Genomic DNA, 21716 nt, shown 5'->3' with positions numbered 1-21716 from the left:
GCAGCGGGGACACAAAACATCCAGGCGGGGGGAAAGACTCCCTTATTCTTCAAGAGACACAAAATAGTAACTCTGGACAGACAAAGGATATCTTGTATTGAAAGGTGAGAAAAAAAACAGAATAGTATTTCAAATGTCTCTCGGTCAATATAAGTGCAGCAGGGCAGTGATCCTCCTTTGGCAGTTATGCACCAATAACATGGACGTCAACTGCCATAAAACAGAAGAAGAAGAGATCCTCCTTGTGGCAGTGGCAAGCAATGGTAAGTCTGTGGCGGTCGTCAGGAAATCAGTGGCAACTCATCAATGCCTTTTGGTTGATTACATTACATTGAATACAATCATAGCTGTGCATCGGTATTATTCTATTGACTACAGTTTCAAAATGACAGCTATATTACACTATTCTCATTTCAGAATCATAGCAGTATGCTGGTGTACACTAAATGCATTTCATTGGATAGTTTAATTGATGAACCGTGTAGTCAGTTGGTTTAGAATATTCCTCTCTCCAGCAAATTAGCCTCTAAAACTGCAGAAATTAACCAATGCATCTCTGGATAGAAAACCATGCTGGACACACTGAGCAACTGCATAACCGAAGCGGAAGAGCGTGTTAACACGACGGAGGACCAGCTGGTGGGTCTAGACTAGAAAAGGGACTTTTTATTGGAAAACTACAGCCGACGCAACAATACGACGTTACGTGTTGTCAACCTGAAGGCAAACTGTGAGGGAAACAACCGCATAAACTTTTTTACCAAATCAAATATCCAAACAAAGAAGAGTGAGCAGCAGGATGGCAAACTTTGTGACAAGGTCAAGGGTTCTGGTAACAAATGCAGAACAAATATAAGATTAAAAAAATGTTAAAGGTGAATGTGAAACATTTGTGACAGGTTTATGAGTAAAAGTAAAACCTGAAAAATATTGTTCTCATATTATATATTATAAAAATAGTACGACAGAGTCTGTGCTCTTCCTAATAGAGGCACATTGTGTTCTGGGTCATCTGATAGTCAAGATGTTTTTGCGTTGATGTTTTCTAATCTTGTGGTGCCAAAGATGATCGTCTACATCCGAGGTCGACTACCAGCACTTGGGTTTTGCCCAGAGTCCCCCCTGTTTTATCATGTTTACCTTACAACTATTTATTCCTGCTCCGAAGATGAAACCCTTCGAGTAGGCTTGGCGCATGATTTGTATGTGTGTCAATTCTGTCTCCTGTTGGCAAACATTATATGTCCCGTTTTGATGATTTTACACCGGTGTTTTTCCACCAACTTAAAAATATGAACTAAAATCTAAATTTATGTGTAGTGCAGTGTGTGCTGTATTAAAAGAGGAATAGAAACTAAGGGAAGTGAATTTGTCACGTGACAAGCTTAGAAATATGTGTCACTTCATCCACAGCTCCGACCCGCAGACGGCGAGATGGATTCTGTCAAGTGGCCGATGCTTTTCGTGTGCCTTTGCTTTAGAGGTATGTGGCATATTCTCAACACAATAAAACCAGCTACCATATCTTACTGCGCATTGAAAGTCCAGTTAAAACGTCAGCTTTATGTATTTTTTATGTCTTAATATAATTTTCCTTGGATCAAGATTGTGATTTTGAAATAGATTAGCATTTTGCATGTAAGTCCTTCTCTTCTCTGCTTTATCTCGGTTACTTGTTATCCCTTTTTCCTCTACAACAGTTACTCAAATTGAAGCTTCATCTTGGACAGTTAAGGTGCCATCCTCAGTTAAAAGTCTCCCCGGATCCTGTGTGGTCATTCCCTGCTCGTTCAACTACCCAGATACAGACAAACGGATCACTGCGTTCTTGGGGATGTGGTTCATCGCTGGTGGTTCATCGATCATTTATCACCCAGACGAGTCGAAAATGATCAAGGAGTTTCAGGGTCGAACAGAGCTGCTGGGAGACGTGAGACAGAAGAACTGTTCACTAAAGATTGATCCCCTTAAATCAAGTGACAGCGGGCCTTTTTTTTTCAGGATTGAAATGGAAGGCTATGACAAGTTTTCCTACAGAGAGCAGACATCCATCACAATGATGAGTAAGTAATAAAATCAACTGTCACCACACTTCTGTAACAGTACAGTTTATTAAGCATTTTGAAAGAAGCCTCTTTGTAATTACCTCGAGTCTCAAGTCAATCAAGTCACTTTTTTTTCTCTTTAGGTTTATGCAAGTTATGTTAAAAAACATAACCATATGTAACATGTAACTGTAAGCTCAAATCAAGTCCTTGTACATTAGCTCTGTGCACGTAGAAATGTACATTTAGGTCGCAATCCTAAAGAAATCCAATTTCCATTACCTTAATCGTACTCTCTCGTAAACAATACCTTTTGTTCAAAACACAGTTGAATCAGTGTATTTTTATACAAATGAAATTCACAATTGGAACCATGCACATGATGGAAGAGCACATGGCACCAGCAAATATGTTGATTTGGTTTTATACTATTCATGTACAATTCATGGCATTACCAAAATCATGTGCTGGCAGAATGCGAAGAAAGAAAAGACGTCGCCGTATATTAAGTTCCCTCACTTCTTCTTACAGGTGAACTGAATGACATCACTTTCACTGTGAAGGAGGATTTAATGGAGGGTCAAACTGTGGTTGCGTCCTGCTCTGTTCCTCACTCCTGCCCAACTTCACCACCTGACTTCACCTGGAGTCTCCCCGGAAAACAACATTTCCAACCACGGCAGCTGGTCGATGGCCAGTGGACAGCGACATCTACTCTGCATTTCCTCCCTACCAGAGCTGATCACGACAAGCTCTTAAGATGCAACGTGACATACAAGGGAGGGCAGAGCCAAAAAGCAGAAAAGCTCCTCAGAGTAAAACGTAAGTTTGACTTTTTACTCCAAGAGCTGAGCATTGACTTTACTTTTTAGCAGACTGCCAAATGTACTACATCATGGCATCATGAGCAGTTCATTGTATATTTCCATGCAGATGCCCCAGTGAATGTGAACGTTGAACACAAGTCAGATGTAACGGAGGGAGAAGCGGTGCCACTGAGCTGCTCTTGTGATGCTCACCCTCCTGCCAGCTATCAGTGGCACGATGAAACTGGTGCTAAACTGCATGACGGAAATGTCTACAAGCTGCCAAATGTCTCCAGACACACAGGAGCCCTGTTCTGTACTGCCATCAATGACATAGGACAAAGAAAATCAAACCCCGTGCTGCTCAATGTGTTGTGTGAGTAAACAATCAAAAGAATACAATGATAAAGGAGTTTTCTTTAATATATATGTATGTATATTAATACCTCATAAAATGATATTGTTGTTCTAACAGATATGCCTGAGATCAAGACTGTCTCCTCCTGCTCTTCAGAGGCAGATATGGTGAAGTGCGTGTGCATTGCAGAGTCCCAGCCCGTCAGTATGATCCATTTTGTGCTTCCTGACAGAGTCCTGCCAAGAGTGAAGGTAGAACAACATGGCACCGTCACCATCGGAACTCTGCATGCAGAGTTTGGATCTTCTCGTGTTGTTCTCTGTGTGGCCAACAACACGCTGGGCAATGCAAACATAACACTCTCTTTACCGGTTAACAGTAAGGAAGATTTTTATGTATTTCTAGAAGTGCGTCACACAAACCTCAATTTCCTATTGATGAAGAGAAACATGTCTCCACCGTTTCTGTTTGGACAGGTACGATGCAGAATCTCTATATTGTCATTGCTTCTGGAGCAGCCGGGATTTTGGTGACGGTTTTAATAGCTGTCCGCGTTTTTAAAAAATGGTAAGTTTGAATGAAACTAAATTGAAAAATGATTTTGCTTGTCTGTTATGTCTCTTTTCCCCCGCTAGTATATTTTATGAATATATTTAATTAAAATTTTAAAAGCAAATGTGTCTCATCATAGTAGAAGCTCGTCCTTTTGACCATGTGGGTCCCGAAAGTCAGCTTCCAAATTCTTACACGTGTTGGATTTTGCAGTTCGCATTGTTTGGTTTCAGTTGTTATGAAATGTTTCATTAGTTTCATTTCACTGTTCCCAAAATAAAAACCCTTATTCTCCCAGCAAGAGGAAATCTGCTAATGCACAAACACGTCACATCGTCCCTGAGAAGACAGACAAAGACGTGGCGCTCCCTCACTGCTCTGCTACTAAAAGGTTTCTGTCATTCACTTTAGTTTGAACAAGACAATGCTAATGATGTAAAAGGACACAACAAAGATAACTTAGAATAATCCTTAATGTTCATGAAACACTTGTTTGTTTCCTTTTTCCTCAGAAAAGAGAAGCGTTATGAAGATGTACATTCTGCTGACATCTTTGACAACAATCATGTCTATGGCAACATGGAGGTATGTTTTCTTTTTTCGTATTCATTCGTTAATTGTTTCCTTGAGTGAGTGAGCGTTTTGTTTCCCACAGACTGACTGCGATGAAGCAATCTACGCAAATATGTAACTTTGTTAAATTCATTGGAGGAACAGTTGCAGTCCCTCTGTTGCCAACTGATGCGCCGGGAAGCTGTCAACATATTATAACCCTCTTCTGTCTGTATGTCAAGTGAGATTTTTCAGTCTTCAATAACTAAAACTAATTCTTGTTCCTTTAAAAAAATTAAAATTAAAAAACTAACCTTTCCCTGACAGCTTGTTCTATCATCGGTAACATATTTTTGTTGTGACAAATCATCATGACACGACTTCCAAATCAGGTGTGAAAACGCCTCATTATTAAACAGTAGCAATCACCCAAAATAACATGTGCTGCCTTTATTTAGCAATAATTTGCATTCAAATAAAGAAATATAGAGAGATAGACGACTTCTAACACTTCAACATATGGTGAACAACTATAATTATTGCTTGTTGATTGTCTTTGTTTAATTCCTTGAAAGTGAAACCTCAAAAGTGCCCTGGAACATTGTATGATCTGATGTAATCAAAAATATATGAATATATAATTATATATCTTCTTTTTTCTTCTTTGGACGACCATCCAGCTTTTACACTGACGTTCTTTTTGTAAAAGGTGAGCTGTCTCGATGGGTTTCTAGCCCGGCTAGCATTCAGCTAACTTAGCTAAGCCACCGGTTTGGTAGGAACTTCGTCTTCGTTACGATTTTATATTGGATTCCAAGCGGTGTACTACCAACGTGAATGATCACGTTCGGTTCTAACGGACCTCGTTTGTGTTATGATGTATAGATTTACCGGTTTTACCTTTAGGATAACCTCTATTGTTATGAACAATGAACGAATCATTGATCTATTCGGCGAGTAGGTGATGATGAACTTTTTTGTACTTTACTTAGAGTTCAGCGTAATAGTTATGCCGTGATAATTGAAAATAAATGATCACTTCAAATCATCCAGACATTCATGATACATTATTTTAATGCAGGAATTTATCTTACCACCCACCCCCCGAAATGAACGAAGGCCTCGAAAAAAGATTCGTTCATTTTACTGAACGAGATTAAAAGAACCGAGTCTGTCAAATGATCCGTAGGCGACTTGCCATCACTAGTCAGAGCACATACGTCACGTCCAGACTGAAAGTCACCCGCGCATGCGCAGAGCCGCCGCTGATTCTGCAGCGTCTTTCCTCGTTGGGGAATTGGCAACACTTGTTCATTAAAGAAATAACTAATTTAGAACGCTACGAATCACGAGAGCTATAGAATAAATACAACAGACGTCTACGAATAGACGTTGAAACCCCCCCACTTCTAAACCACTTTGCAACGTCTTTTCAATGTCGGGCATAAACGTCTATTCAACGTCTTTTCAATGTCGGGCATAAACGTCTATTCAACGTCTTTTCAATGTCGGGCATAAACGTCTATTCAACGTCTTTTCAACCAAAGAAATGCTCGCTGGGATCCTTCAAAACACCAAAAGAAGCAACGGAATTCTTACCTGACATCCTCGGTGAAAAGTAATGGACCAAGCAGACGGAACCAACAGCTGGACCAAAGCAGACACTCAAGCTTTAACACTCACTGACTCTTGTTGTGCTGAAGGAGTGGAGATAAAGTCAGTCATTAAAGCAATCTAAGCCTAAACTCCCTCCTGATAGATTTACTCACCCCCTGTTGAAGTTCTAATTATTTCAGAAAAGGGTGTTTTCAGTATTTGTTACACAAAAGTAGTTTTGTGAGACAAACTGCGCCTCCTTCCCAAATATTGTCAGGCTGTGGGACAAGCTACAAGCTGATGTAAGAGGACAGGAGGCGGGTCCAAGTGGTCAAATGAGTTCTGCTCGTTCTCTTCTAAACAAGGTCCACAGACCTCTTTTCACACTCTTTGCCACTTTCAAATAATCCGTAAACAGTGAAGAATTACAGATGTAAACATTCCAGATATGAAGTGGTAACTAATGATCGTGAGAGAGACTAATTTAAGAAGTCAGTAATTTCAGGTTTTTCCAATTACATTACTGTGTGTAGTTAAGTGTAAAGTTGACTGTCTTAATGTGTAGACTTATAGTTCACTTTAGGTCAAACAGTAACACTGTAAACATATCACATCAGTGTACTGTTTCTAAACCTATATATGAAACTTGACACATGAGTTTCTTTATGCAGAATAGAAAGGGTGATATTTAGGTCATTGATTAGGAAGTATGGAGGCTGTTGCTTCCTTCCCTCCTCTGTAGCTCACTGTGCCTTTGCCAGAATGGCTCCGGTCGAGTTGGGAGGGGGGAATTATTGGCAGGAGTCACAGAGCAGAACAAAGAAAATTCCAATCCCATGCTCTCAGACCCAGATGGAGGCTCTGGTTTGCCTGCAGAGTACAATATCAACATTATATTCTACAGTAATTCAAACATGCACAAAGAGTCTTTGTGTTTTGCCTTTGAAATGATTGATTATTGAAGTCATCTATAATACTCACCTAAAGCGTCAAGGTATAGCGGATCATTTTTCTAGATGAAGCTTCAGTAATGCTGCATTTCAATCCTGAAGTAGAAAGGACGAACATCGGTATTCTTAACACCATCCAGCAGCACAGTGCAGTGGTGTGATTGCAGGTCTCCTAAAAACTGTTTGTTTGTTTGTTGTATTCTTCTGGCAGTTGCCATTCGGGGACGTTGGTTGAGACAACCGTTGTTCTTCCAGAACCCTCTCCACCTGTTGACGTTGTTCTTTGAGGAGGGTTTGGGGTACGTGTGGAGGCTGGGAATGACCACACAGGAGCCTTTGGCGGAATGTTTGCTAAACAAGGGTCATGAGACGAGTGGACGTGGATCACTGAAAACAGGAAGAGGACACTGCTTTATTGTTAACTGTAAGATCAAGTTTAATGTAAGACTCACCATGTAACAGCAGAAAGGAAAATCACACCTTCAGCTCCATCACTGCTGAGGAGGAAAAATCTAAAAATAAAAAAGTGTCACGACCCGGCAGAACACAGAAAAACAGATGCAGGATTGTCACGGGATTTGTAGTCTTTATTGGCAAGACTGAATCTCAGAGAAATAAATATGACTATCACATTTAGAACACACTTCTTCCAATAAATAGTTTAGGAGGAAGTGAGGCTACTAAAACTAACAAGTCTCCACTCTAGGAGGAAAAACAAGACTTCATTCAACTTTATTAAAATAGCGGCCAAGCACTCTTTCGACGGAGGCAACGTCTCTTAACAAAATCCCTCCTTAAAACTGGAGGCACTATGAAAGATTATCAAAACAAAAATGACTCCTTACGGAGGAAACAAAAGACTATGAAAACTTTAACCATTCAACTAAATACATGCTACAAAATCAAAATCACTCTCTTGGAGGAAAACAACGGAGCAGAACACAATTACTTGGTTTCCCAGGCTTGAAATCAGGGAAGACAGATCAGACACATGATGTTACTATTTCAAAATAAAACAGGAAATGACAAGACAAAGAGACCAGACAAAATAAAAAAAAAACAACAACTTCACTTTGGTGTGACAAAAAGAAAAGCATAAGGCAATAAAAGACTTATTATACAACTGCTTGTTGTATTTTTGCACCATCAATTCTCTCACCTCTGAATCCTTTTTGTGGTGGAAAATTGTGGATTAAGCCCTTGTGATGAATCAAAAGTATCTTGAACTCGCTTTGTGATTAAGTATTTATTACTAACTAGAATATAGAAAAATTATAAAGAATACAGAAATCATCAACACAAGTCATAAGTACAGACAGAAGTCAAATGACTACAATTCAGCTTAAAAGGGGCAGATTGTTCTTCCTCCCTCAGAGGAGCTCGAACATCTCCCTTAATGGGACCTAGTTAATCATGTCTGACAGGCAGAGGAATCAGGAAACATGTATTGCCATAATATGTCAGACATACAAGGAATTTGACTTGGCAGTTACATTACATTACATTACATGTCATTTAGCTGACGCTTTTATCCAAAGCGACGTACAATAAGTGCATTCAACCATAGGGTACAAACTCAGGAGAACAAGAAACAAGAAAGTGCAATTTCCTCAAATAAGCCAATTTACAATTTGCTATAGATGAGTGACGTTACAAGTACAATTTAAGTGCTACAATTTGTTAGTCTTTAGTCGAGGTAGAGTCTGAAGAGGTGTGTCTTTAGTTTGCGGCGGAAGATGTGAAGGCTCTCTGCGGTCCTGGTGTCTTCAGAGAGCTCGTTCCACCATTTCGGCGCAAGGACAGCGAAGAGTCGAGACCTAGTCGAGTGTTTTGCTCTCAGTGAGGGAGGGACGAGTAGTTTTGCAGATGCATAACAGCAGACACTACGACAATGGACGACAAGACAACAGTGCCAGACGGATAAAATAAAATATAATGCTATGGGTTAGTTTAAAGATAAAGGAACAAAAGCTAAAAGTTAAAAATATTTAAAAAAATTAAAAATAAAGTGCACCAGCGAACTGAAAGTGACGTGTGCAGTGTGAAAGAAAGTAACCGGTGGAATGTCAGAGAAAACAGGATATGGATCAGTCGAGGGACCTTCCAAACAGGATGCTAGTTCAGGTCACGAGTTTACGTTCTTAAACCCCACAGCTTTGCCTTTCAGGCATCTTATGATGTCATGTGATGGAAAGAAAACAAGTTAACATCCAGGGATCAAAAGATTCCAACAAGGGGGTGTAAAATATTATTTGGAAGTATGGCATAAACATTTGATTAGTTGGTCTGTTGCATAAGAGAAATTGCAGCACAAATGAAGTGAAAAACAAATGTCCTGGGACAAGTACTATAGCCACAGCAACGATGATCATCCTGCTCTGGTACGCACACTGAGAGGCTCCTCGGGAAAAACTAACCAAAATATGACTGTTAAGAGGTGAATGTCGAACACTGTGGATAAGCAAAGACATGCACTTGTAACCTTATATTGGGGGCAACCGTGGCGACGGTGGCGCATGGAGTACCGAGGGTGCGCCGCAAACCACAGGGGCGTCGGTTTGAACCCCGGCTGATCCATGTCCCGTGTCGACGTGTCCGTGAGCACGACACCCAACCCCTAAACTGCTGCGCGGGCGCCCTTACAGCTGCACACTGCTCCCACCATGTGGGAAGTGTTAAAATGCAATGCAAGTCACTTTGGATAACAGCGTCAGCTACATGACATGTAATGTGTTGTTTGGGGACAGTTCCTATGTAGTTCTACATTCAATGACTTTACAAATAATAGCTTTGTTTCTTAATAGGAAACTTAGAAAGAAAACAGAAGTGTGGCTCCTGCCCACATTTCACCATATGTGAATTGACAATTATTGAGAAGGCAAGAAAAAAAAGATGTATCCTGTCCCTGAGGGCATTCTTCTTCTTCTTCTTTCTTGGGCAACTCCAAAAGCAAGTGAAGGAATTAGTAATTTAGTAAAAAGCAATGGACCAGACAGACGGAACCACCAGCTGGACCAAAACCAGACACTTTAGCATTAACACTCACGTGACTCCTCTTATGCCCAAGAAGGATCGATAAAGTCAGTGGTTAAAGCAAACTCTCTCCTGGTCGATTTACCCACCCTGTTGCTCTATTTATTTCAGAAAATGGTGTTGTTACACAAAAGTTGTTTTGTGAGTCAAGCGGCCCCTCCTCCCCAAATAGTTTCAGGCTACTAGACAAGCTAAAAGCTTATTTAAGAGCACAAATAATATTGTATACAATGGGTATCAAATATACGTGTGACGACTCGAAGAGACAGTGAAGATTAACTTCCTGTTTTATTTTTGTAACCACTGCACTTCCTGTATCTAGTTTGTCACCCTTCGTTTCTCCCCACAGCTGAGTTTAGTTTGCAATCACCTCCACCTGTATTTAAGCCTCAGTTCCCCCCCCCCACTTGTCTGTGTCAGGTTATCTTTTGTCTTTCCCAGAGGTGCATGTTTGTAGTAAGAAATTCCCAGTGCTGTTTTTGGTTATCGTGTTTTTACTTCGTTGCCAGGCCCTCTTCCTTTTTTGTTTCTACAAGAGCGTGTGGATTCCGCCTTTGCCTGTGCACCCTTTTTGTCTTGCATTAGTTTTTTCCGAGTAAAAGATTCCAAACCTGGAAAGAAGTTTTTGTTGCCTTACTGCTCTGCACCTGAGTCGAAGTCCTGACCCCTCACAATACGGCAGAGATAAACAGCTGGAAGGAAATATTTTGAAAATGGAAAAATACTTTCAACAATCTGGGTCTAAAGAACTTTAACAAAACATAAACCAAACCAAAATATTAAGAATTGGGTTATTGGGCTCATAAAATTCTACCCTGGCAACTGAGAACAGAGGAGAGCTCAAGGACAATTAATGTAATCCAAACAGAAACCGGTTCAAATACATATGACCCCACAGAAATCAATGACGCATTCAAACAGTTTTACATTAATCTATATCAGAGTAGTCAAAGGACCTGGCTAAGATTTGGTCTACCAATGAATTGCCAAAACTCAGCCATGAAGACAGAAATAATCTAGATTTGCCCTTCACCAAGGGAGAAACCCAAACAGCCTCAGGCTCACTACAATCCCAGGAGAGGATCGCTTCCCTCCCAAATTCAAAGACTTTAAAGACTTACTGTCACGCCTTCTAGTGGAGGTGATTCATTTAACATAAACTACTCAAACTCTCCCTCAATCATTCTCTACTACCATAATCACTGTGATTCACAAAAAGAACAACAATCCATTAAAATAATTCTTCTTTTTGACCCATTTTGTTATTGAATTCGGATTCAAAAAATAAATAAGCTGTAACGGTTCACGTTTGGACCCAAACGCATGACACGCGACTCCAGGGCTCTTTGACCTTTTATTAAAGCTCTGGAACAGCAGGCAGAATAACTAATAAATAAACTGTGACATAAGCCTTAAGCAGTGAAGAATTACAATGATAATAAATGTATGTAATTCTATGAATACAATTTACAAAGAGAAGTTGTAAAATATTATTTGGAAATACGGCATAAACATTTGACTAGTTGGTCTGTCACATAAGAGAAATTGCAGTATGAATGAAATTAAAAACAAATGTCCTGGGACAAGTACTACTTGATCAGCCTGCTCTGGTATGCACACTGTTGCAAGGTCGAGAAAGGCTCCTCCTCAGAAAAAAATAATGAAATTGTGGAACATTGTGGACGAGCAAAGACATGCATGCACTAATCTTTTATTGTTTCAGAAAGTTCATTTTCTATGTAGTTCTACGTTAAATGACATTACAAATAGTAGCTTTATCTCTGATTAACATCTCTCAGGAAACTGAAGAAAAGAGAACAGAAGTGTGGCACTCGCCCAGATGTCACAATATGTGAATTGACAAACACTAAGAAGGCAAGAAAAAAAAAAAATCTTATCTTTTGGAATGTTAAGTAGTTTCTATGCCATAAAACCGAAAAGATTAGGAATACATTTGTAAGACCCAGCTTTCCTACAGTTTTAAATGATCCACATTGCCATATATGTTGTCTAAGTGATCCACACTTTGATCCATCTGATCTGGATGGGCCTGCAAAGACAGACGTTGGGTTACATTGGTCTGCGGTTTGTGTCTCAGTTCCCGGCTATTTAGTATATTGATCGCATGTATCGTACCTCAATGTTGGCGTAAACCGGTTCCTCAATGTCTTTCTGTTCAGAAACTTTACTGTTCTCTGGTTTCTGGCAAGACGCTTTCCTGAAAAGACAAAAGAGACATAAGCACAGAGTATTAAACGTTTCCTCTTATTTTGCATAGAACAAATAATGTCTACATTGTAATTTGATTTCACAATGGTATCAAGAAACAAACCTTTGCAGTTGGTTTGCTCGGCTGAAATTAGCATAATATCCTGAATCCTCCCTGATAAAGGATGCTGACCTGTGCAAGTTGTGAAAAATATATTAGCCTTTCATCTATATAAAAATAACTACATAACATAAGTTGTATGACATGCTCAAGAAAAACAAAACATTCCAAAATCATTGTTTGATTCGTTAATATATTTTTGATTACATCAGATCAAAACATGAAAGCTGAAGTTACCTTTTGTGTTTTATGCCAAGGACAATTCCAACAACAACAATGACGGTCAGAATGACAACAACTGGTACGGAGATGGACACATGCTTTAGCAGATCATTCTCCAGGGTTGCTCCCACTGTGGACAGTAATATGGTTAATAATGGAAACCAAATGACATATTTAGACGCATTTAATGTTTTAAACATTGTAAACATACCTGGTTGTCCTTGAGAGATGGGAGTTAGCTGTGTTGTACCTAAAAAGAAATGTTTTGTTATTTACTTGCATTTACTTACCTTACTTTTCTGACATGAATACAAATATTAAATAGCTTTTTAGTAAAATTGAGGAGTATAGGAACAAAGTGTTTGAATGTGAAAGAGAGAGTAAAAGCCTACCGGGTATACCTGGAACAATTGGCAGAGCACCTGGACATTTGGTAGAAACATAAGGTTTTGCTGTAATCTTTTTTTATTCAATTTGATTTATTAAATATAAATAATTAAAAACATTTGTTACTGAAAGTCTTACCAGTTACAGCAATGGAGACACTATTTTGTGAAAAACTGTAGTTGTCCCCCTTTGCAATAACTCTCACATAGATGTTTGGGACATTATCCCTGACGTTGAAGATCTTGAGGGAGCAGTTCCCTGCGCTTTTATTTCCCATGAGCCGGGTCTTTCCTCTGTACTTCTCAAGCACAAACGTCTCGTTTGGGTGAAAAATAAAAGCCTTTTTGTCGTTGTCAAAAGTATTAAATTTGCTTTTCTCGTCCTTTTTCCAGAAAACTTGCATTCTTTCCGTGTAATGTTTAGTTGGAACGGTGAAGTGACATTGAATGGTCACGTTTGAACCCAAGGTTGCATTGATATGTCTGCTGACATCAATATTCCAGCTTTCACCTTGGAACAAAACAAGAACAGAATTGACATTGTCCACAATGTATAATTCATTACATTACATTAAATGACATGTCAATTAGCTGACCTACAATAGGTGCATTTAAACCACGAGGAGACAACTCCAGAAGAACAAGAAACAATTCAATCCAAGATTTAAAATGAACAAACATTGACTCATTATGTCACCCACCTTCTGAATTAGACGCCACGATCAATATGAGGGTAAAATCGATCAGGCTTATCAACTTCATCTGATCCAAGGAAGGTATTCTGAAGTTGACCAACATCCTGAAACTGTATAGTGGACTCAGTTTTTCACCTCCATCCCATCTTGTAGCTTACATGATTTAACGTTCTGGTGTTAAACCGCCTTTTCTCTGCAGAAAGTAGGTACTCACTGTGAAAGGGACCTCTGGGCTGAGTTGTGCTCTGTCAATGTGTATTACACTTAACAGTGATGTGAAATAGTTTCTTTCCTGTTCATCACATCACAAAAAAAGAGGAAGTTGGGACAGAGATGTTCCCTTCAACCGTGAGATGACTTTCTCATTGCGATTCCCAGGTAATGAGTGAACACTGAAGCCGAAGTGCTGCTGCTTAACATAATTGAGGACATGAACTTGAAGTGAAAGTGTCCATTTACCAGAGGTGTCAAGTAACTTTGTTACTGTACTTAAGTAGACATTTTGGGTATCTATACTTTACTGGAGTATTTTTTTTTTTTTTTTACTTCTACTCCTTACATTTTCACTTAAATGTCTGTACTTTCTACTCCTTACATTTAAAAAAAAAAAAAGCCTCATTACTTCCGGCTTGTCATCGTTCAAAAACCCCCACAAAAAAAAACCTATGCAGATAAATCGCGCCATCCGGAAAGAGTGAATTTGATTGTGGTCGAATGAGAAGTATAAATATTTACCATTCCGCCAACAATTTTCCCTTACATATACTACTTTAAGTAGCTTTAAAACCAGTACTTTTACTTTAACTTAAGTAAAAAGCTTGAGTTGATACTTTTTAAACCCTAGTATCTATACTTACTTGAGGAATGAATGTGAATACTTTTGACACCTCTGCCATTTACACACATATGATTTTTCAAACCATTCTGTTTTTTTAAACAAAAATGATGTTGAGTTTTAGAATGAACCGTAACATCTACATTTACACAATCACACGTTATAAAACAGAGCAGGTGTGAAGGTTTCACTTCAACTATTAGATACAAAAATGCATTAGATACAAAAATGTAAAAGAGTCAAGAGTCGCTCTGCTGGTTTCGAGGATAACGGGTACACTGAAAACACACCGAAAACACATGTATCTCACCAATAGCATAGCTCAGAGGTGAGAATATAGAGTGTATGTCTCTTTTGTATCTCTATTTTTTCAAAGTTACATTGCTTTTTCCTGCAAAAACACAGGCCTTGAAAGCACAAAGGAGGAGTCTCATTCCAGAAAGACAAATACCAACTTGATTGATCGAAAGCCTCGTATCAGCCTTGGCTGAACTTTAGAACGCATTGAGTGAATTTTAAATTGAGTCCCTATCACTTCCATTTGATCACTGGGATAACGTTGCAGCCAGCGTGGACAGGAGGAGATCAATAACCCTTTCAATGGAGACAACGTCAGTAACAATAAAAGACAGGCGTGAATAAATGTATTTCTTTCAAAGCGCTTCACAAAGTGTTTTGACACCGCTCCTTCAACGGTTAAGATTATAGATTAGGTAGTTGCAACAGCAGATATCATACATCAAGAACTGAAGAAGAAGTTAAAAGAAGAAGTCAATTTCAGCTCAGAATTTGATCAGAGGCCTTTTGTTTTTTGTCCAACATATGACACCTTACATCGGTTGACCTTTCGTTCAGAATCAGAAACTGCAGATACATTATTTATTGTACCTTTTCTGTTGCTCATTCCCCATTTAATGGCCCATGATAATGTACCCCAAAGTTATTTTAGAATGAATTCCTTCCTTGAGTCTATTGGGGACAGTTAATGTTATTAACTGTTTATGAATCTCCTTGCCTTATGTTTGGATGTTTTAATGGTTTTATGTGAAGCACTTTGAATGGCCCTTCTCGTCCGTTTGTGGCGCTGCCGGGATAAACGTTGCGTTCCGTGCTGTTAAATGGACCACTAGGTGGAGTCACATCTGGACTCCGGCACCTGGAATGTGGGCCGAGCCGCCGGGATCCCAAGGTGCAGTCACGTGACAACCAAACGACGCCGCAGACGCCGTTCGCCGGAAGTCGCTCAACGAGCCGCCGTTGGGATCTTCGCACGAGTCCGATCCAGTCGGGCGGAAGTGAGTCCCGTCTGCTTCCAGCTCCCGGTCGGTTCTCCCGGGGAAGTTCGTTTGGGGTGTGCGGGAGGATGACAAGCTGGTCGTCCGGTGGCAACTGTTGCTTCGCGTGTGCGCTGTGCGATCGCGACCACCGCGCGCGCCGATGGAGGACTCGCACGGCGGGAGGAGGCGGAGGCCCGCAGAGGGGACCGGCGCACCGGGGAGTCACTTCCAGAGGAGCGTGGCAGCGGTCAGCTCTCCTGCGCTGTCCGTCGCGCGGCTCACTTTACCCGGGATCATGGACGCCGAGGGGAGGGTCGACGAGTCCAGGCTGAGGATGCATATTTTCAAAAACGGTAAATCTCTCTATATCTCTATTCGAACAGATGCAGGTATTACAAAGTGCTTTTATAATTGTGTAAACGGTTTAGCAGTACTTGACATAGAATAATTATTACAAACAGTGATTGGATTCGACTTTAGTGTGGAACGACATGGAACTGCTTTGCAGGTAGTTGCATTATATGTTTTTTCACCCTCAACACTATATATTATTTTGAACATAACGTAAAATTAAAAACTGTTCATCAACGTGTGGCTTTAGTTTCAAGAGAAAAAAATGGAAAATGGAAGTTTGGTCAACAGGGATTCTTCAAATCACATGTGTCCAGAAGCACAACCACAAATGTAGATGCATCAATGAGCATTTCTACGGACAAAGAGGAGAGGAAGTCAAGTGATGCTTGGCTTCAGGGCAGTCGAGCATTCTCTAACGCTGCATTGTACATCTGACCCCCTCCAGCAGAGAACTGTAGACAGCGTGACTTCTGTATCAAAGCCACAGAGACATTTGAGATGGCTGCTATGATTTCTAAGAAATCACATGAGATTCACCAGCCAGACTAAAACGTTCACTGAAGTGTGGGAAGCTAAGAAGTCTGGATTAGTGGCTCCAGTGCATTAAATATGTTAATCCAGTCCCTGAACACAGTCCGTGGACACTTGCACATGAAAGCTCTGGGGTTAAATAACACTTTGAATGAGCAGGAATGTGAAAACTCTCCCCCCTTCTTTTTGGGCCTTTATGCACATTCCAGCCTTACAAATATGTAAAACTGAAGATTAAAGAACCCGCAGAGTGAAACATGACAGATAAAAGCAGAGTAAAGTTCATCTCTGATCAGTGATTGTTTCCAAAGATCTCTTTTAACGCTCTATTTACCGCACGTGAGTCACTCAGGGTTTATTTTGGTCAGGTAGAGATTAGTTTGACCGCTGCCCAAATTATCCTTTGGCTTGAAAACACTGGGCGAGTCAGTTCTATTGACCGCCGTAAACTATCCAATGTTTTTTAACCTCTGTCCAGGTGGCGCCTGTCCCTCCGAGCGTGGTCTGGTGTGGAGTTTTTTATTTGGGATGTATCCTTGCAGCTCGACCGCTTTGCAGCGCTCTCTGCTGCAGGAGCAGATGACGGAACGTTACCGGGTCATGAAGAGAAAGTGGCAGCAGTTCCTCCCTTTGGCCGTGCGGATGCACCTCAACGGAACGGACGGTAAAAGCCCAAATGCACATCACAATAACGAGACGTACGGCTCTCAAGTGTCAACCTTTAGATTCTTTTTTTTTTCTTCTTTTGTTTAAACCTCTCTGACCACATGATCTTGCCTTCCTGCCAGCGGAGTTGGTGGCTGCAGTCAGTTACTTTGACCAGAGGGAGGCACTTGCCCAACAACAAACCCACGAGCAGTCTGAGGAGGTCAGGGAACGACTGGCTTTCTTGGAGCTTCAGGCACAGGTTAGAGGAGTAGTATAATTGCAATCTTAATATTCCAATGTTTGGTTCTTTTGTTTTTCTATTCTGCCTCTGGAGCTCCATTAGTTTACTTTGTCTTTGTGTGACAGAGGAGATCACCTGTACATAGTGTGAGGATTGAAGCATATTTTGAGACGTTAGAATACACAATAGTAATATAATGTATCTTCAGTCCAGTGTGTGTGTGCCTTTTAAGAACAACTGATATATTTGTGTATTCAGGTATTGATTCTTCCCAAGCAGCTTTAACATAATAATCTAGTACAGCGGTTCCCAAACTCAAGAATGCCGCGGCCCACTTTGAAATCTGAAATTTTTTTGCGGCCCACCCAAACCTTTAATCACAACTCTGATCAAAACATAAACTAGGGATGATAAAATGCCCTTAAGAATTTAACCGATTAAAAATGTATTAACCGTCAATGTATGTTTTGTATACCATTTTCTCCGGAGCTCATGCGCCGTGTTTTCCGCACAATAAGTTGCATAAGATACTGCAGTATCAGCGCAAATCACTGTCAAAATCAGGTTGATGAGCGAGCGTAAATCAAACATCCGCCAGCAAAAATTCGTCTCGAGCGAGCAAAAGTTTGTCTCGATGCGAGATATTTGCTCGCTTACGAGACTTCCAACTTCGTTGGTCGCGAGGAGAATCTCTGCTCGCGCTCGAAGGAGTTTTCTACGCGCTCACTGTTGTTCTTTCAGACAGTAAGGGGGCGGAGCCAGTCACATGGTCTCTACACCTGATTGGTTACAAACCCCGTCTTTGGATTGGCTGAAGCCCATTTCCGCACTGGAGAAAGGGAATAGAAAATTGAAATTATGAGATAAAACGTTGTCAAAACACAACACAGGTGGAGACGGTGCTTTCAGGGTCGGATCGATGCTGCAAGGTGCGTTCGCTCCTGCCGCCCCCCTCGCCATCCACGACTTAAATCTCCGGCTGCTCTCCAGCCACGCCGCCTGCCAAGGGCCCCTTTTAGAATAACTTATTTTCCCCGTTAAGATGGTTCAGCTACTGTAAAGAAAATGGCACCGTCTCTCGCTCTTTAATCTCATGAAGTGCTCGGCAAGAACGACAGCTTTGTTTCTCCGACGCGCCGTGAAACAAGCTCCATATCTCACGCGCTTGAGCGCCGCTCAGCATCTCGCCGTCGTAGACGAGCTTTGGCATGTTTGGCAGAGCGCCTTGCGCGCCGTGTACAACCAGTATGGATCAACCGATTAACCAATCTGTTTGTTTAAATTGTTTGTGCTTCATCAATTAATGTTTCACGTAACTAATGTGCTGCATGATACATATTTTTATATTAATTTCAAACTTTTCAAAATTGAAAATTAAAAACTTTATTTATTTAATGTAAATGACCTCTCGCGGCCCACCTGCAGGCCGCGGCCCACACTTTGGGAATCGCTGAACTAGTACAAGAACAAGTCTGAAGCAGTTCACGCAGAGATCTTAATCAGCATGTTTGTCCCTACGTTTCTCTACTGTTACCAGATATTGTTTGAGCGAGTCACGTTTGACGAAGAGGAGCTACGGGAAGCCACAAGGATCATCGACAAGGATGTGGCGAGAACTAACAGAGACCTGAGCTATTATCAGTGAGTGTTTGTCAGCCATTGTTGTGCATTTTAACTACGTGCCAACAGATAGTGTGTGAGATGGGATTGCTGACCCTTGACTTCAACTTTGTGGGAGTAAACATCCAGACATTTAGTTTTAAGTACCCAAGAAGGATCGTTCACTTTTTGTTCACCTCAGTAAATCTGGAAAGTAAAAAAAAAAGACTGGAAAGTATAAAGATTTAAATGTAAATGTAATAATTGATATAACTAACAAGATATTTTGTCTTCTGCCCCGTAGGTCTTATACAATGATAAAAATTATAACATGATTATTGTTTTTTATAAATTTGAGGGTGCAACTGTCGTCACATTGAGACCAACTCAATGTAGTGCACATGAAATAAGTTCCTTCAGTGTTCAACTTTTTCTGCTCCCGTCTGTTTCTGCAGGGGAGAAGGTTCAGCCAACCTGTTGGTTTTGAGGGACATCCTCATCACTTATGCTGCTTTTCACCCAGGTACGCTGCAAGAATCACACTGGCAATATCAGGCTGCATTACAGGCTGTGTGTTGCCCTGTTAAAGTCACTAACAGTTGGTTGTTTGCGCATCACTTCTCATGATCCAGAGGTCAGTTATGCCCAAGGAATGAATGACCTGTGCAGCCGGTTCCTGGAGGTCCTTAACTCTGAGGTTGACGCTTATTGGAGTTTCTGCTGCTACATGGAGAAGTTCTCCAAGGACTTCAGGGCTGATGGTCTGCACAGGAAAATAGGTTTGATGACTAACAATAAATGCCACTTAATTTGTATAATAAATGCTATATCTCGAGGATATATATGTTTTAAAAATGAGATTTCCACCTGAGTGGAATTACTAACTAGGGTTGACCTCTAGTGGTAAAATAAAGGTATTAAACAATAATTCCAGTACAAAAAAAGCAAGTGTTCCCTTATACAGTATATTTAAGTGAAGGCTTTATTAGATTGATAAGGGATGTGCACATTTATGAAAGCCTTTGTTTTTCCAGTCAGTAGGTCTTTGAGGCTAAATCAGGGATTCTTAAAATAAAAATATTAAATATTAACTAAATTCTCCCCAAAAATGGGACAAAACCAGAATAAAATCCATCCAGAACCAAATCTATAATTTTAGATTCTGCTGGTGAAGCATATGAAAGCGATATGGGTTGTTTTCTCTTTTAGAGTTGGAGGCAGCCCTGTTGAAGGAACTGGACCCTCAGCTGTACACTCATTTGGTCACAAACTCCATGGATAGCTTTACCTTCTGCCACAGGTATATCTACAAAGATCTTTGCTCATATTCTCTATGCCTGACTACGGGTTTTGATGTGTTACTGTTCTACTTGTGTGTGTGTGTGTGTGTGTGTGTGTGTGTGTGCCCCTTAAGGTGGCTGCTGCTTGGTTTCCAGAGGGAATTTGAACACAGTGATGCATTACGTTTGTTCGAGATCCTGAGTTGTGACCACCTAGAGCTCATCTCCCAGCAAGTGGACCAGGCACGTTATAAGGAAAGACTTGCACAAAAATGCAGGACAGGTAAAGCAAATAACTATTAATAAGTTAATAGAATAAGCAAGGCTTAATGCGGAGGAATAGTTAAATGTCTTTAATGCAGCGATGTGTCCCTGCAGAGGACAATTCAGAGTCCCAGCTGCAGGCCATCAACACTGACTTCACCTTCGAGCTCTTCATCTGTGCAGCCATCCTGTTGGAGAACAGAGAGTTTCTCCTGCGTTGCCGTGACGAAGTACAACTTATCCAGTTTACAAGCAGGTAAGATCTGCTAAGATGTTTAAATCTCACTACATAAAAACATTATGTTTTTGTTAATGAATGGGTTGGATAAACTGTTGTTTTTTTTATTTTTTGTTTTCAGCCTTCAGGGAACCCTGGAACTGAACAGCACGCTAAAGAAAGCAGAGCACCATTTGTACAACTACTGCAAGAGCTGTGCTTGGGACTACATGAACGGGTGCTGTAAAACGGACAAGAGCCAAGAAGAGGACTTTCTGTATCAACTCCGCAGTTTATTTGTTTTAAGGTGAAAGCTACTGTTTAGATATTTGATATTAAACTTATGTAACTGTTAATTTGTAACCAGGGACATGTAATCCCTATTTAGAGGTTTGACATTTGTTATTTTTATTCACTGATTGCTGCTGACCTTTCCTTGGATCCGTTACCGCTGTTTATTATAAATGTACAGTATTTATTGTGTGAAAGCCGACCCGCAACAACCGTTTTATTTCTGTGGCCCATAACTGCAGTGAAAATAAAAGGCCCAATATTTTAGGAGGAGATAGAAAACACACTTTAGAGGATGTTTTTCCCGGGTTGTGCAATATTCAACTGCAAGTAGAAAACTACCACCCAACGGGCGTGTGTGAAAACTAAGATCTGGCGTGACGCAACAGATGGTGTCTAACAAACCGCAGTTATATTTAATGCCAGATGGTCTCTGAGCCAGAGAGGCCCATGTAACAAGAGTAGAAATCTAGTTTTTGAGCTCTGTAAAAGGGTACGAAGAGAGTATATGACTGCACTTCTGTCTTTTTAAACTGAGAACGAAACATATATACTCCATAAAATGTATACTTTAATAAAACGATTGTTTACTAAATTGCAATATCGATGTACACTTTTCTTATTTACCCTACATAATAAAAGTCAGTACCTTGAT

General features: G+C 40.4%; 3 protein-coding genes and 1 pseudogene across 8 annotated transcripts in view; 2 read left to right on the top strand and 2 right to left on the bottom strand.

The window, feature by feature from the left end:
- Positions 1 to 3437, bottom strand: part of LOC120812996 (myelin-associated glycoprotein-like) — a 75583-nt pseudogene extending 72146 nt beyond the window's left edge. Inside the window, exon 1 of the transcript XR_013453827.1 lies at positions 3298 to 3437. The product of XR_013453827.1 is annotated as a myelin-associated glycoprotein-like (transcript). The remainder of the gene's footprint in view (positions 1 to 3297) is intronic.
- Positions 324 to 5361, top strand: LOC120811126 (sialic acid-binding Ig-like lectin 14). Of its 2 annotated transcripts, XM_040166300.2 has the most exons (9): positions 324 to 1483; positions 1701 to 2063; positions 2577 to 2867; positions 2979 to 3227; positions 3327 to 3587; positions 3686 to 3776; positions 4060 to 4152; positions 4274 to 4346; positions 4417 to 5361. In XM_040166300.2, the coding sequence occupies exons 1-9, from the start codon at positions 1435 to 1437 to the stop codon at positions 4450 to 4452; spliced, it is 1506 nt and encodes a 501-aa protein (XP_040022234.2). In that variant the 5' UTR covers positions 324 to 1434; the 3' UTR covers positions 4453 to 5361. The 2 variants fall into 2 exon arrangements, with proteins under 2 accessions (XP_040022234.2, XP_040022235.2); XM_040166301.2 differs by lacking the exon at positions 2979 to 3227.
- A 5872-nt stretch (positions 5362 to 11233) lies between these two features.
- Positions 11234 to 13846, bottom strand: LOC120811137 (uncharacterized). Of its 3 annotated transcripts, XM_040166323.2 has the most exons (9): positions 13739 to 13846; positions 13531 to 13634; positions 12969 to 13340; positions 12836 to 12865; positions 12655 to 12693; positions 12459 to 12573; positions 12225 to 12293; positions 12029 to 12110; positions 11234 to 11942 (listed from the first exon to the last, which is right to left on the bottom strand). In XM_040166323.2, the coding sequence occupies exons 2-9, from the start codon at positions 13625 to 13627 to the stop codon at positions 11865 to 11867; spliced, it is 882 nt and encodes a 293-aa protein (XP_040022257.2). In that variant the 5' UTR covers positions 13628 to 13634; positions 13739 to 13846; the 3' UTR covers positions 11234 to 11864. The 3 variants fall into 3 exon arrangements, with proteins under 3 accessions (XP_040022257.2, XP_077951360.1, XP_040022256.2); XM_078095234.1 differs by lacking the exon at positions 12836 to 12865; XM_040166322.2 differs by lacking the exon at positions 13739 to 13846 and having other exon boundaries at positions 13531 to 13732.
- Positions 13847 to 15436: 1590 nt separating this feature from the next.
- Positions 15437 to 21662, top strand: LOC120811130 (uncharacterized). Of its 2 annotated transcripts, none has more exons than XM_040166308.2 (10): positions 15437 to 15989; positions 17000 to 17185; positions 17310 to 17428; positions 18948 to 19051; positions 19465 to 19532; positions 19642 to 19788; positions 20219 to 20309; positions 20424 to 20572; positions 20668 to 20809; positions 20913 to 21662. In XM_040166308.2, exons 1-10 carry the CDS (start codon positions 15797 to 15799, stop codon positions 21079 to 21081), a joined length of 1368 nt encoding a protein of 455 aa, XP_040022242.2. In that variant the 5' UTR covers positions 15437 to 15796; the 3' UTR covers positions 21082 to 21662. The 2 variants fall into 2 exon arrangements, 1 of the variants encoding a protein (XP_040022242.2); XR_005710309.2 differs by having other exon boundaries at positions 15482 to 15989; positions 20652 to 20809.
- Positions 21663 to 21716: the final 54 nt, after the last annotated feature.

This window comes from Gasterosteus aculeatus, chromosome 20 (genome assembly GCF_964276395.1).
Source record: "Gasterosteus aculeatus chromosome 20, fGasAcu3.hap1.1, whole genome shotgun sequence".
Classification (NCBI taxonomy): Eukaryota; Metazoa; Chordata; class Actinopteri; order Perciformes; family Gasterosteidae; genus Gasterosteus; species Gasterosteus aculeatus.
Note: the sequence above shows the minus strand (reverse complement) of the source record. Positions and strands in the feature narration are given on the sequence as shown.

Excerpts from the sequence above, each read along its gene's own strand:
- LOC120811126 (XM_040166300.2), top strand. The coding sequence starts at position 1,435 with ATGGATTCTGTCAAGTGGCCGATGCTTTTCGTGTGCCTTTGCTTTAGA. Across the intron at positions 1,484-1,700 it reads CGTGTGCCTTTGCTTTAGAG|TTACTCAAATTGAAGCTTCA; the intron begins GTATGTGGCATA and ends CCTCTACAACAG. Across the intron at positions 2,868-2,978 it reads AAAGCTCCTCAGAGTAAAAC|ATGCCCCAGTGAATGTGAAC; the intron begins GTAAGTTTGACT and ends ATTTCCATGCAG.
- LOC120811137 (XM_040166323.2), bottom strand. The coding sequence starts at position 13,627 with ATGTTGGTCAACTTCAGAATACCTTCCTTGGATCAGATGAAGTTGATA. Across the intron at positions 13,341-13,530 it reads CGTGGCGTCTAATTCAGAAG|GTGAAAGCTGGAATATTGAT; the intron begins GTGGGTGACATA and ends TTTTGTTCCAAG. Across the intron at positions 11,943-12,028 it reads CGGTTTACGCCAACATTGAG|GCCCATCCAGATCAGATGGA; the intron begins GTACGATACATG and ends CTGTCTTTGCAG.
- LOC120811130 (XM_040166308.2), top strand. The coding sequence starts at position 15,797 with ATGGAGGACTCGCACGGCGGGAGGAGGCGGAGGCCCGCAGAGGGGACC. Across the intron at positions 20,310-20,423 it reads AGCTTTACCTTCTGCCACAG|GTGGCTGCTGCTTGGTTTCC; the intron begins GTATATCTACAA and ends GTGCCCCTTAAG. Across the intron at positions 20,810-20,912 it reads CTTATCCAGTTTACAAGCAG|CCTTCAGGGAACCCTGGAAC; the intron begins GTAAGATCTGCT and ends TTTTGTTTTCAG.